Source organism: Sturnus vulgaris, chromosome 1 (genome assembly GCF_052056855.1).
Source record: "Sturnus vulgaris isolate bStuVul1 chromosome 1, bStuVul1.hap1, whole genome shotgun sequence".
In the NCBI taxonomy this organism is placed as follows: Eukaryota; Metazoa; Chordata; class Aves; order Passeriformes; family Sturnidae; genus Sturnus; species Sturnus vulgaris.
This window is the reverse complement of record NC_142243.1, coordinates 3,916,341-3,930,928: the sequence shown is the minus strand read 5'-3', so window position 1 is coordinate 3,930,928 and position 14,588 is coordinate 3,916,341. Positions and strand designations below refer to the sequence as shown.

Below are 14,588 nucleotides of genomic sequence, written 5' to 3'. Positions count from 1 at the left end.
AAATTAAATCAATCTTTATGCAAAAATAAATTTAAAAAACCCCTCGAGCATCTGCTACACTGAGCCCACCACTGAAATTCACTGCTGTCTTTGAAACTTGGAGATCTGCCTTCAGTGAGCACTGCCCACATGCTCTGCTGAAGCAGCTTTTAGAGGGGAAGTTCTTCAACCACTGAAAGCCAGGCAGGTGCTGAGGGATTTTCTGAGTCATGAGATACAAACCAAACCTGGTTAAGGCCACCCATGAGTTGGACTTGTCCAGCCAGGTCTCCAAGCCCTTCCACAGCAACCTGAGATATTAAAAATGAGCAAAAACTGCATTTGACTCACAAGCTGCAGCTCTCCTGAAACAAAATTGTTTAATGGAAAGACTTTTCAATTTCACATCCTTGAAGAGTTTTGTTGGTCATTCCCCACACCAGGGGAACATTCAGAGCCTGGAAAGGGAGAAGCCCCTCACAGCACTCCTGCATTCATGTCTGCCCTCTCCTTAGTTCTGCACACCAAACCTGTGAGTAATCACTTCCCACCCAATTCCCATCCCCATGAATCCTCTCAGCAGCTCCAACGTGATTCACCTCACCCCCCTATTCCAGCAGACTTTGCTTCAGGCTCCCTAATGCTCAGTGGAAGAAGGAACCACAGTCAAGGAACAATCCATCCCTTGTGCTTTAAACATGGACTCCAGGACGAGATAATCATGCACTGGAGACAAAACACTCAGGGAATCCAGACTAGCTCAAGTTTAAAAGTCATATTTACCCCAGTGAATGCCAATATCTCCCTCATCTAACTCCTACCTACATGCAGAGCCTCTGCAAGGATCCTTCACCCATCCATTGTCACCACTGTACAACTTCCAAAGCCACCCCTCACAGGATCTCCCAGCTTCAGCTCAACAAACCTGAGCTCCTAGTCTTTGTTTTTCAGGTCTCTGCCACCTGAAAAAGGTAAAAACCCATCTGCATCAAGATTTTATCAGCTAATGACATCTGCTTAGCTTCCCATGGAACAACACTGGTACCACAAAATGTCCCTCTGACCCAAGATTTCCTGACAGGGATTTAAAAATGAGCCAGTCAGGTGGCACTGGATATCAGCAGCAAACTTTCTCTCCATCTTTCCTTAAACTGCTAATTCTTGGGCTGGAGCCCACTTTTAGATTTGAAAACCAAATACCACAGTGAAATTTAACTCCAGGTCTGGCATTATCTTTCACTACCTGAAGGGGAATCACAGACTCAGTTCTCTGAGGAGTCAGATTCCCCTCAGAAGCTGACAGCAGAGCATCAAGACAGGCATCATTCACAAGTTGAAGTGAGGGAAAATCTCACAGAACATAAAGAAAAAATTATGCACCATGACAACGACTGAGCATTGGAAAAGAGATGTTGTAAAAAGACATTTCAGAGATGTTGGGAGAGCTCCATCTTTGCAGATTTTCACAGCCTAACTGGACGAGAATGATTTGGTTTTGGAATTAACCCTGCCTCGAGGTGGTGACAGGACAAGGGACTTCTGACAACCCCATCCAGTACAAATTATTTTTTCATTCCTTGATTCTATATGATCTATGGCCCCTATGGTAAAAAGAATCACAGACAAAAATTACTCCCCAAACCTTTCAAGGGGCAGTGCAGTAACCAGCTTACAGAGTGTATCTTGAACAATATAATTAGCAATCCAGAGGCTTTGAGGTTTCTTTCACTCATGTTTCTAAGATTTTTTACTCTGTTCACATAATTATAATTGAAATATTATGCTGAATACTATGAAAAAACATTTTTAAATTTTTACTGTATTTAAAAATAGAATTTTCTTTTATTTTTTTTTTTCTTTCAGAAGGAAAGAAATACTGCGAGTCTGACAAGATTTCAAAATCCTCATGAAGATACTCGCTTTGACAAAGTAGGGGATTCTTACACTTTGGAAGGTGTCTCAAGTTTAAGTGGGACTAAAGACCTGATCTCCCAGCAGGTGAATTTTGAGGCAGGATGAGGAAAGATCCTTCCTGACTGGAAGCACAGCTGGTGAAAATACTTTCCTGAGCCTTGAGAGAGCATTCTCAGCAGCCAGAGGGATACCCTGGGTTCCTCTTTGCTTTGAAAGAGCCAACTGACAGCAGGAGGAGCAGCCTGGGCCCTGGCAGGGATGTTTGCTCACGAAACGAGCAAGCAGCAAGGGAAGAGCTGTGATGGCCACATCACGGGACTGTGACTGCCCAGCACAGCCCTGGCGTGGCTCAGGAGCCTCTGCTGGCCTGCCGTGAGCCTCCTGAAACCCAAGCCATGCCCGGGGCTGGGATCTGCTCCTGCCACTCAAAGGGAATGGATACCTCAGCGAGCAGAGCCTGGCTGGCAGCCCCACAGGAAACCTGCTCAGAGCCGTCAGCACACTTCCCTTCCTTCCCTTTCGCCTCCTTCCCTCCTTCCCTTGTGCTGGAAAAGCCACCCCTGCCAGAGCACGGCACTTCCCAAACCATGGCAGTGCAGGGATAACAGCACCGAGCAACCCTCCTGCATCCCAGGGGCCCGGGGAACAGCCACAGGGATTGTCTATCCCACAGCCCTCGAAGCCAGTGGCTCCCCTCCAGTCCTCTGGCACTGCAGCTACTATTACCAGGGCAAGGGTTTAGCATTGCAGTGAGGACAGCTAATGTATTTTAATCTCCATCTGCATTACTCACTGTTTATTTTCCCGGCATACACAACCCAGAGTGGACAGTTACTCAGCCAGCACTATGCAAAAGTTTATAGAGCTTTAATTGGCTTAGTTTAATTAGTTTCACTTTCTTACGGCTCCGTGGAAGAAGTACTTGCCAGCTCTCGAATTATCAAACGGATTTTCTTTCTTATTTAGTGAAAACACGCTGAGTTTCTGTGCAGGCACATGAGGCATGTTTGGAAAGGCAGATTCCAAGTTCTCCACCCACGGAGCTCCAGACCAGAGCTGGGGAAGGAGCAGCACACTCCCAGCACCTGACTCTCCACATTGGCTCCCCTGCACAGCAAGGAGGAGCCAGAGGTCAGGACAGGACACTGAAATCCTTCTCTGTGAGGTGGTTTTCTCTCTCCCTCCCACAGCCCTTCCCAAATGGACCTTTGAGAAGATCCAGCAGAACACTGGCTTGTGAGAGGCCACGCAGATGAGCCCAGGGCCAGGGAACTGAGCAGTGCTTAGCACAGAACGCTCCGTGTCAAAGAGCATTGCAGGGAGCATCTCACAAACATCCCCACGCTGGCACCACGGAATGGAAATGAAATTTTCATGTATTGGGACGTGACTGATGAGATTCAAGCAGACAGTCACCTGAAGGACAGTTCTGTCTGTCGGCTGATCTACTTTCTATTTGTCTTCTCTTGTAACAAGGACTGCAGTCAAATTTATCCAGCTTCTCAGAGAAGAAAATGAAAACACTTTACCCAACACTCGCTAACTTAAATCAAATACAGCTACTTTCAAAGCTGTTAAGATAAAAAGAATTATTAGCAGTAATAGAAAGTAATTCTTTATGAAGAAATAGTTTGATAAAGTAAACCATCATAAAGTGTTTAGTTGTCACGAATAGAAAGATAAGGAGGCAAAGACAATGTTTATGCACTGTTTTAACAGAGGCCACTGAGAATCCAAGAGGCAGGAAGGTGAGAGTGGCTCGCTGGACAGCTCCAGCTTTGCATCCAACAATTAAGGTTTGCACTTTAAGGAAGAGCAGACTACATTTGAGATTAAAAGTGGTGTAAATTACAAGAAAGAAGGACATGGACACAATCTGTTGCAATTTACAGACGTGGTGTGGAAAAGTAAATTCCTGTACAACAGTCATCTTCTGGATGAACTTTTAATCTAGAGTAAATCAGCTTTCCCCTTTAATCTCCTTCTTGGGTTTGCAGTGCTGCAAAACCTGAAAGTGATATAAACTAAAAATGAACAGATTCAGCAGCATGTGCAGCCTGTTGTTACCACCCACATTTCCTCACCTCCCCCTCTCCCCAAAAAATAAGATCTGCAGAACTATTAAAAGAATCTAGAAATGTGCAAATGTTTGCTCTAATACAATATTTTTAAAATATTTGGTTTACTAATATATGGGGCAAAATGAAAATAAAAAGAAAACAGAAAAACGCATCCTTAATAAGTCTGTATCATCCACTACCCCATTTTTCTCGTGGTGAAGCTCTAATTTCAGCACATCAGCAGCAGGAACCTGTAGTAATCCCTGACACAAAGAGAGCTGATCATCAAATTCCAAGTGATGAAGAGCTGGAGCTGTCCTTAGAGGAAAACCCCTCCTTGGGGTGCTCACAGCGAGCCCAGAGCGACGGCAGCACAACACTCTCCATCTAAGCCAATAAATCGGGCAGTGCAAAGGTCTGATTTAAATCCTTAATCACTTCTACTGTTAAATTTTTAGAATGGCTTCTGGCCACGTTTCTGCCCCAAGCAATCTGGTGGTATCTCCAAGAATTCATGGGAATGATCTGGGAGCTCATGGACCAGCTCTGTGCACAGCCTGCACAGCATCTCCCTGGTTTAGAAGCTGAAGGAGCTCAATCACATGAGCACAAGTCACTCTCTGGCGTTTTTTTTCTGAAGGCTGGAGAGCTTTTCTGGAGATATTGATGTAGCAGTAGAGTTAGAACCTGTGAGGCTGAAATTAAAATTCTGCACCTGGTCATGCAGAGCCTGCAAAGACATCCCTGCTCTCTCTTCCTCGACAACCACACTCTGGTTTGGAATATGAAGGTCAGAGTTTAGAGGACTTGATCATGACTTTTCCTCTGCTCATGACAGGATAACAATATGTAAGCAGATGCCTTATATGCACAAAAGTTAAAGCTGCCTTCTTGCTGGCTAAGGGCAGCGATGAACATCATCACTGAAATGTTTTATGGCAAAACTACAGCCAGCCAGCACCAGCACACAGTCACCTCCCTCCAACATCCAATAACTGTCACAGGGTGGTTACAGAATAAACCCTGACAAAGTACCGCCCCAGGAAAGGTTTCTCCTGATGAGATGTTTATGCTGCATTAATTCACAATAGGGCTGAATTTTGGCAGCCTCAGACCAGGAACACTATTTAACTTGTCATCACTGGCTGATACACTCACACTGCCCCGGCTCTTTTAACAGCTCCAGGAGAACAAATAAATGATAGCAAGCTTTGCTTTTGGTTTTGATGAATAATCTCCCCCCTCTCCAAATTATGTGAACTTAGCAAGGACTTTATATAAAAATGTCATAAGACTCATTTGACTTTGTTTTATGGTTTGTTTTTTGTTTCCCACATTCAGTTAAATCTGTTTTCAAGTGTATCACACGTCCAGAACTCCTTTAAGGGAACATAAATCTCAGTGCAAGTCTTCACCCTTTTGCTGACCAGCCCTGTGAAATCTGTCAGGTCATTTGCACCAGCGTTTTCATGTGGCAGATCTAATTCTGTACCAGAGAGTTGCCTCATCTTGTGGGCGTTGCAAACCTGCAGCTCCCATAAAACACAATTGCTCGGCTGCTGTGAAAACTTAAAACTCCCTTAACTGGGTAAGAGCCTGCTCCCACAAGCAGCTCCTCCTTTCCTCAAATCCACAAATGTGAGTAAAGTCACTGACTCTGAGTTCACTTTCGAGTGTTTTCAAGTTTAACAAGAACTTACGAGCATTGGCTTTGAGCCAAAGTTTTAGAACACCGCTCTTAAGCTTCTTGGTGCAAAGTTCCTCCAGAGATGCAGATTTACTGACAATATTCAGGAATTAAAACACTCCCCAAAGGAGCAGCAAAAGCTTCTGCTATAGGTGAAGGAACCAGAGCTGTTGTGAAAGTGAAGACTCAAAATGTTATTTCTCACACAGGTATACACGAGCCCCTGTCAGACACCAGCATGTTCCACCCCAACAAACTCCTCTATAAAAACACACAGAAGGCACTCTTGTTCACATTTCTTGCACTAACCACATTTTATGGAAACTTCATTTTTTGATCCTTATCTACCTTTTTCTTCTCCTTTTCATTTGAGGCAGTTTTGCTTTTAAACGAGCCACACAACTACTAAAATTTGCAGAAATAATTCAAATGCAAAGTTGCAGCAGAACTGGAAACCTGGAAAATCTATGTATTATATTCACAGAGGAAACAAATGACATTTCTTGATTCATTGAGAACGGATTAATCTGGTGAAATACTCAGTACCTGAGTACTTTTGATAATCTAACTGTCAAGTCCCACACTCTAAAATACTGAGATATTTTTATGGACCAAAATAAATCAGTAAGAGAAAATTGGGAGAGAAAAGGGACTAAGAAACCAAGATCACGAAGAAGTGGTTTGTAGTTGAAAACAGCAAGTGTGTAAACCCATGCCAGTGTGATCGCATGTGCACTGATCTCTTCCTTCTTTTGGGGATAAAAAAAACCCGACACTGGCAGAGGTGAGAAAGTATTCTCTCACTTCTAAGAAAGCTACTGCAAAAAAAAAGAAAAAAATTAAATTGTTGCTCGTCTCTGAAGCCTGTTGTTGGCCTGGAGTTTCTCTTTTTTTGTAGGTTAGAGAAGGGAGAAAAAACAAACAAACCCCGAAAATAAACAAACAAAGCCCCACAAACAAACAAAACCTAAACCAAAGCAAAATAGACAGAACTTAAGGAAACAGAACAGATTTTCTTTCTTTATCTAAGGAAATGTCAAAGATAGACCAATTACACTGCGGTTCAGAAGGGTCACTGCCACTTTTTTAAAGCTGTGGGAACAGTCTTTACAAATTCTGCACAGGATCAGTGTTACTCTTGCTTAACCTCTCACGTTTTCTTTTCAAAGCTGGCTTAACCACAATTGAAAGCGCCGCTCAGAACAAACAAGCCACCAAAAAGCACCGGGAAAGCTTCTGAAGTCCAGTCCGACAGAGGCCAACCTGATCTCCAGCTCATCCCAGCACCTCCCGGGCGGATGCTGGTGATGGAGGAGGAAGGACCACGCGGAAAAGCTGCACTCCGCAGAACTCGGAGCAAGTGCTGGGCCGGCTGCGTGGGCTGAGCCCTGCCCATCGCCACCCCTGCCTGCCCCAGCACATGGTGCCACACAGGCACCGCCAGAGGCCGGCGACACCGGCAGCGAGCGGGCAGATGGCAGCGAAAATCCCTTCCCGCTGGGGCAAGGAGCTGCCACCCCAGCGGTGTCCCTGTGCCGGGACCGCTTCTGGCAAGCCAAGGTGGCTGTTTCCCAGCGAAGGGGACACTAAGAAGGGACTCTCCAGCACAGGGTGTCTCTGAGAGCACCTGCGATGGAGCAGCGAAGGGCACGGACGGATCCCCGAGCAGCAGCTGGCAGGGAGCGGTGCCCGCCTGGAGTGTCCCGGAGCCGGGCACGCACCTGCGAGGGCGCGGGGCACGATCCTCGCACGGAGCCCCCAGCGCCCGGGGCCGCCCGGCCGCGCTCCCCCCGGCCCTGGGGCGTCCCTCCCGCTCCCTCCCGGTCCCGTTCCCATTCCCATTCGCGTTCCCGTCCCCGGCACTTACGGGCAGCAGCAGGAGCGCGGCGGCCGCTGCCGCGGGGAGGCTGCGCTGAGGCGCTCGCCCCGCCATGAGAGCTCCGGGGGTGCCCGCAGCTCAGCCGGACCCTCGGCTCTGCCCCGGCACCGCCATCGCCCCCCGCCTGCTGCCCTTGACCCCGGCCCGCCGTCCCGGAGCCGAGCCCGGCGCTGCCGGCGCGTCCCAGAGCAAACCCCCGGCAGGCAGGGAGGGAGGGAGCGAGAACGGGGAGCCGAGCCCGCCCTCCGCCCAGGATTCCTCGGGGATGGAGGCGGCGGGGGGCCCCCGGGGGAGCCGACCCTCACAGCGTCCAGCAGCGAGGGGCACCGTCCTGTGCCCCGGCTCCGAGCTGCAGAGGGGCTGTCCCCTCCATCGGGCGCTGGCTGGAGCGGGACCGCACCGCCCGCGCTCCCCGGCAGCAGCGGCGAGCCCGCCCGCCGGGCTCCGGGAGTGATGGAGATCCCTCTTCCCCCAGCGATGGGGACGCCTTCCACACCAGCTCCCTGAAATAACGGGGATCCTCCTCCACTCTCCCATTCACTGGGAATTCCACTGCCTACAAAGCGTCCAGGAGCAAGAGGATTCTTCCTGCCCAGACTCTGGGCGCAGTGGTGATCATTTCCAAAATTAGGTGCAATGGACACACCCCACACAGCACCCCAGGAACATTAATAATCCCTTTACCACCCCCTCAATCCTGCCAGGCATTAGGTAAAATGTTAACTCCCCTGTCTGAAAACTTTGAAGAGCAACAGGCTTCCCCCACTGCTCAGGTACAAACTGCATTGTGCACACAGTGCATTAGAGGTGCTCTGTAAAAAGCGAAAGAACAACTCTTTGCTTGAGCACATAGGAATAGGATGCTTTTAAAGCTAAAAAGTTTAGATTAGATGCTAGGAAGAAATTCTTCCCTGTGAGGGTGGTGAGGCCCTGGCACAGGCTGCCCAGAGTAGCTGTGGCTGCCCATGGATCCCTGGAAGTGTCCAAGGTCAAGTTGGATATTTGGGCTTGGAACAATCTGGGATAGTGGAAGGTGTCCCTGCCCATAGCAGAACATGTAATGACATAATTTTAAGGTCCCTTCCAATCCAAGTCTTTCTGTGATTCTGTAGCCCTCTACAAATTTGAGAAGGGAGAATCCTTCCTGACACCGTGCACTCTGAACCACCTGCAGATCCTCCAGGAGTAACAGGACTCCCCAAGCCCCTGACACAACATTGCCAGGTGTGATGAGGATCTCCATCTCGAAGATAATGAGAAGCAAATCTCCCATTTTCCTCTCTACCCCAGGGCAAAAAAGTTCTGAGTTATTGGTCACCAAATTCATTAGCATCCCTTTCCCAAAGTTTCCAAGGCTGTGGAGCACTTCCTCTGCTATTCCCAGCTGCCATGCCCTTTTTTCCCCAGCACAAGCCTTTTTAGGACTCCCCAACACATGTACAGACTTCTATCCAGACTACCCCAAAAGTGTGTGTTGGCTGTTTGGTTTCTGAAACAAAAGACATTTGTCCTGCTCTTATCTACAGATACTTGCCAGGCTAGACCCCTGTGCAAGGAAAGGCAGAGCAAGGTCACCCCTCATCTTCCTTCTGACTTGCCCAAGGAGCTTCTGGCTCTCTGGTTGCTCTGGAGTGGATGTTGACGATCAGGGAATTGGAATCTTACAGATTTGGATGCCTGACCCTGTTGGGGCCCAGTTCCTGAGTCTAGCAGAGTTATCACTCCCTGCCCTCTGTGTCCAGTTGTGCCTCTCCATACAATGGATGTGTCTGTGGCATTGTTAGGTGTGGGCATCAGGCCAAGCCCTGGGCTTCCCAGTGCCAGCAATGAGCCTAATAATATTATTTTCCCCTCTGCTCCACCCCATCTGCCCAGAAGACAGCCAGCTGTGTGTGAATCACACTCAGAACCTTCCCCCAGCTGCAGCTGGGACTGTCCCCAAAAGCCCAGCTGTATCCTATAGCACACAGCCCTCAGTCAGCTCTGGGCAGGAGCAGACAGGACCAGCTCCTTCCCAGCCCAGCTGGATTTCCTCAGGGAGCAGTGCCATGCCCTGCCTGTGTAGTCACCTGCTGCCAGCTGTTTCCTTCAGGGAGATGGTGCCTTTTCTTCCTTTTCCTCCCAAGACTTTCCACAACCCTCTTTGTTGTTTGTTGGGGTTTCTTAAATCGAAGTCAATTGGCATAAAGGTAATAGTGGCACAGAGGAAAGAGTTGCATCAAATTCTCAGGGTTTGCCAAAGCTTACCAAGCCTTACTCAGATGCAGAAATACCTCGATGTCTTCCTTTAAGGCCTTGCTGAATTATTTTGCTTTTTGTCATTTGCTCAGAAAGGCATAAAACAGCCTCTGACCCTCTCTAAAACACCTACAATAACACTTACATTCCCAATTTCCTCCAGGAATCCCATTTAGGACAGCATGAACTTCATAGCAAGGAGATGGGCACTTATATACACTAGAAAACTTGGAATCTTCCTAAGAGACTGCAAAAGTTCTCACAAGGCAGGATTATTTTCCCCTTTCCTCTGGTTATTCAACAGTCTGAATACATGTAAATATTTAACTTGACTAGTTTTCCTTTTTCTGCCTATTGCACACCAGCATTTGTTTCCTTTCATTATTAAAAGAAAACAAAACCATATCCCAAAGTTGCATGCTTCCAATTAATATGAGTTCATTCATGAAAATGCAAAAGGGAGGAATAAATCCAGCCCAATTTTTATTTGCATTTAAACATCCACCTCCAGGACTGGAAACTCACACGTGACAGGATTCCATGAACTTATGGGAATTGGTAAAAGAGGCCTGGAGCTGCCTGTGCACAGACATCAAGTGCCCTGGAACCCGGAAGGTTTTCCATGACTTTCTGTTATGATTTATCTCTGTTTATTGTGCTGTCCAGAGCCTCGTAATCTTAAAAGTTGTATTGAAACAGAGCAAAACAACCCCAAAATTGTGACTATCTAAGGATTAAACATATCATTCCAGCAGTCCTGTGCCCGAGGCTTTTCCCCTTGCAGCTGGGTTGCAAAGTCCTACCAAAGATTTTTGTTGTCTGGGTTGCTTATAAGGTCACTCCCCTTTGGATACTCTTTTAGGGTAGAGCTCATGTTGCAGCTTTTCCTTCATTCAGGGGACTCTTCTCCCAGTCATGTCCTTTTCTAAAACTTGTAGGATCATGAATCCTACTGGCTGGATTTATGGGTGAGGTTGGTCAGGGTGGACATGGAAACAGACACAGATATCCACACTCCCACGTGTGGATATGGCATGAGAAATGTAAGCCTTGTTCTTTCAGGAAACGCATCCCAGACCCCTGAGATGAACACTCAGAGACTCAGGAATGCAGGAGAAGACAGTCCTGATCAGCTGGATGGAGTGAGTCTCCACATGGGATCGTGGCAAGGATCCAATTGCTCAGTTCCTGCCTAAGTGACTTTCAGGCATGGCTTGCAGTCATGCCCATACAAGGATAACCCCCTTTTGCTTGTTTAGTGGTGATTTTTTATTCCTCTTTAAAGCTCCTGAGAGAACTTCGAGTCTAAGTATTCTCACTGCTCTCAGTGGTGAAGCTGTACAGAAAGAATCCTCACTGGAGGAAGGGCATGGCCAGCTCTTGGTGTCACATCTAACACAGCAAGGTCCTTGATGTGTTCATAACCCTGAGGAATTTCTACAATACAATGAAATAACTTGAAAAGCAGTTTTAATAATAACCACAAGCATCACACAAGACATCAGTAACCAAAGGGTGAAATTGGGCTGAATCAGGTGCCAACTTTGTCTTTCTGAAACACTGGAGGATCTCTCAGAGGGATGAGATGTCTTCCAGTTAAAAAAAAAAAACCACCAGAAAATATCAAACATATCCCTCCAAGTGAGTTCCAGAGCCCTCTTCTATGGGTCCCCATTTGGAGACTAATTGGGTCCCCATTTGGAACTTGGATAGGTTTCAGGCCTCTTGTGCAGGATTTGAGAAAATCCAGTTTAAACTATGTATCAGATGTTTTATTCATCATCAAGCTAATAAAGCTAGACCCCTTTCAGAGATGTGACAGCTCAGAACAGCTACAATTCTCTGGAAGGGTTGTCCTGCCCTGTTCCCTCCTGACTGTGTGGGTTTCAGGTCTGTTTCAGAGTGGCAGGGGAATTGATCTGGGCATGCCAGACCTGGAAAAGGCCAGGCTGGGAGAAGGAATGGGAGGAGTTCCCCCTGGTTCTTGCAGAAGGAGTGAATGCCACGGTGACATTTGAAACCAGAATAATTTCATCAAGGGAGGAAAGTTAGCTGGAGGGTTCTTATTAATTATGAATGTGATGGTTTCCTGAAATAATGGTAGGTCAGAGTTGGTAATGAGCATGGCTCAGGAAAACAGAGATTGCTCTGACAAAGCAATGGCACAGAGCTTCTTCCTCTTCAGTAGGTCAGTACTTGCAATTGCACTGGAAGGAGGGATGTAACTAGGATGGAGGAAAAATGGTGATATTTAAAGAAAGTTCCATTGTCTGAAATGATTCCTAATAGTGAAGTCTCTGGGGTGTAGTATAGACCTTGGGAGTGGGGAGAAAGAAGGAAAATGAGCTGAAAGCATCACCCCTTCGGCATAAAATAGATTTTCTGGCTTTTTTTACTGTGGAACTCATGTGGCCACTGTATTCTCATGGAATAACCCAGGGCTTTTCCTGGTGCTTAGCATGTGGGCACATGCTATTGCCAAGGAGATGCAATTGGCTCTTCACTTCCCAAGGGCACCACAAAGCTCAGTGAGCACCGAGCCCTTATGGGCTGGGAGAATTGTTCTGGTGGCTGCAAGCCCTGCCAGGTGTTCCCCTTTCCCCAGCCAGCTGTGCGACAGCAAAGCTGCCACATCTGGACACTGATCTGGGTACTTGGGGCTTTCAGGTGCCTTGCTCCAGGCTGGGAAGGACAACTGGCAACCTGGACATTGTTCAAAGTTCCCTGGCAAAGCAATTTCAGAGATACATTTTAAAAATAGGGTGAAAAGTATTACCAAGAGATGTTTCACCTTAAAAATGAGGGAGGAGGGAAATGTGTCATGAGAAGCATCACCTAATTTTGGTTCAGAATTTCAAGCCACACTGAGTAAGTAGAGCCACACCTCTAAGTAGATCTGACATTTTGATGGATTCTTGGTACAACTTGATTATTTCCAAATAACTTTCAAGTCATTTCTGTGGAAATAAATCTTGGATTTCCAAATAGAGAGAAATGCGTGATTCAGCCTCTCTGTTTCACTCTTTTATCAGAAATGTCTTTTGCATTTTGCATTTAGATTGCAGTTCACCTGTATTTTATCACACTGTAGGAGATGTGGCACTGGACAATCAAATGAAAACCCAGACAGTTCCTGCATCCAGCTTTAATTAATTGTGATTACACGAAAATCTGACTCACATATTTCCTGCTGAAGTTCTTTCTTCAGGATGTAGTTTTTAGGATTATTTCCTAAATTTTATATTTGTTTTCCCCCTTGACAGACAATGTCTTCATCCAATGCTCACTCTTCAAGGGATGATTTTTTTATATCAGCAGGTTTAAAGATGAAATAAATAGCACAGGGGCTAAACCCCCCGGTCCTTTTAGATTGAAATCACTTATAGCTTACTGTTGAGGCTTCAATAAAAAGAACTTATATTACAATACTTTTGGGAACATAAAGCAAAACTGGAAGATTTACTGCTTTGCAAAGAAATGCATAAAACTTATTCCTCTCCTCTTCCATTTCCCTTCCTCTTTGGATTTTTCTGGTTCAATACTGTGTCTGGATTTTTGAGCTCAAATAAGTTATTAATTTTCAGCTTGCCATGTCCCTGCACATGCTAGAGTAGCTTTCATTCTGTCTTGAAGCTCAGACACCCAGTCCTGCAATTTAAATGTTACCATGGAAAGGATTTCTCTTGTGGAATGAGATAAATAACTGTAGGTGTCTCAATATTTTAGTACTGAGCTCATATCGTAATCAGTGGAGATCTAGGGAGCCCAATGAAACCAAAAAAGTACTTTTCTGCCAAATAGAGATGGCTCTTGGGGTTCACTCACATTTCTAACAAGCTTCATCATTGCCTGAGAAACTTCCCTGCTGAAGTGCAGCTTCACCAGACAAAGTTTTGGGAGGATCCTTCCTTTGACAGGCTCCTCTGAATTCCTTGACGTCTCAACTATTTTAGCAGCAGAGCTCTCAGCATTTTCTGTCCCTAGATCTGCCGATTTGCTTTAGGATTTCCTTGTGTGGGGTTATCACTCAGCATGTTCAGGAATTTCCTTGGAAATTTTTTTTTTTCTGACAGTGCAATGTTTGTTTTATTTCTTGCCATCACCTGACTATTCTGCTCACTTACCTTTTCTAGTGAAAGGTTTGAAAATCACTTCTTTTTTTCTTTTTCCCCCAAAAACTGTTTACAGGCTCTCTGGAAGCTCACAGCACAGCAAACAAACAAAAAGATTCATGATATTTCTCATCATTCTTGCCCGACACTGAAAGTATTAGTGGAGAGGATTGGAAATATGACTCGGCAGTTGGCAGGTGAATGAATCAGAAGCAGTTTTACAAATATTCATTTGTCAGTCACACCAATAATAGTCCCATTTTACACTCTATAGCCATGTGGGTTTCTGTGAATGCACACTGGAGGTACACACAGGAGACGAGCCAGGCTTAGTGAGTGGAATAATGCATGAAATGGGGATTTTCTACATCCACTTGTCTAGAATTCAGCTGTCAACACGATTTATCTCTCTTTATCTCTAGCCTAATGGTGCTGTGTCATCCCTGAAGAAAAGCATCACTCTTTTCCCAGGAATAGCTGCCTTCTATTTTGGATTGTGCTTGCTGCAGTTTTTTCCTATTCTGAGTGCCCGAAGTGACTCAAAGCATGGAGGTAAATGCATTTGTGTTACCTCTTACTTAGAACTCAGTATCACAGAATCCCAGAATGGTTTGAATTTGAGGGGACCTTGAAGCTCATCTCGTTCTACCCCATGCCATGGGCAGGGACAACTTTCATTAAACCAGTCCATCCAACCTGGCCTTGGTCACTTCCAGAGA

At 46.2% G+C, this 14,588-nt stretch overlaps 1 protein-coding gene across 1 annotated transcript in view; it reads right to left on the bottom strand.

Annotated features, from left to right (window-relative positions):
• Positions 1–7,912, bottom strand: part of CRHR2 (corticotropin releasing hormone receptor 2) — a 134,446-nt gene extending 126,534 nt beyond the window's left edge. The window contains exon 1 of the mRNA XM_088155271.1: positions 7,508–7,912. Coding sequence (XP_088011397.1) covers positions 7,508–7,573 — 66 coding nt within the window. The 5' untranslated portion in view covers positions 7,574–7,912. The remainder of the gene's footprint in view (positions 1–7,507) is intronic.
• Positions 7,913–14,588: the final 6,676 nt, after the last annotated feature.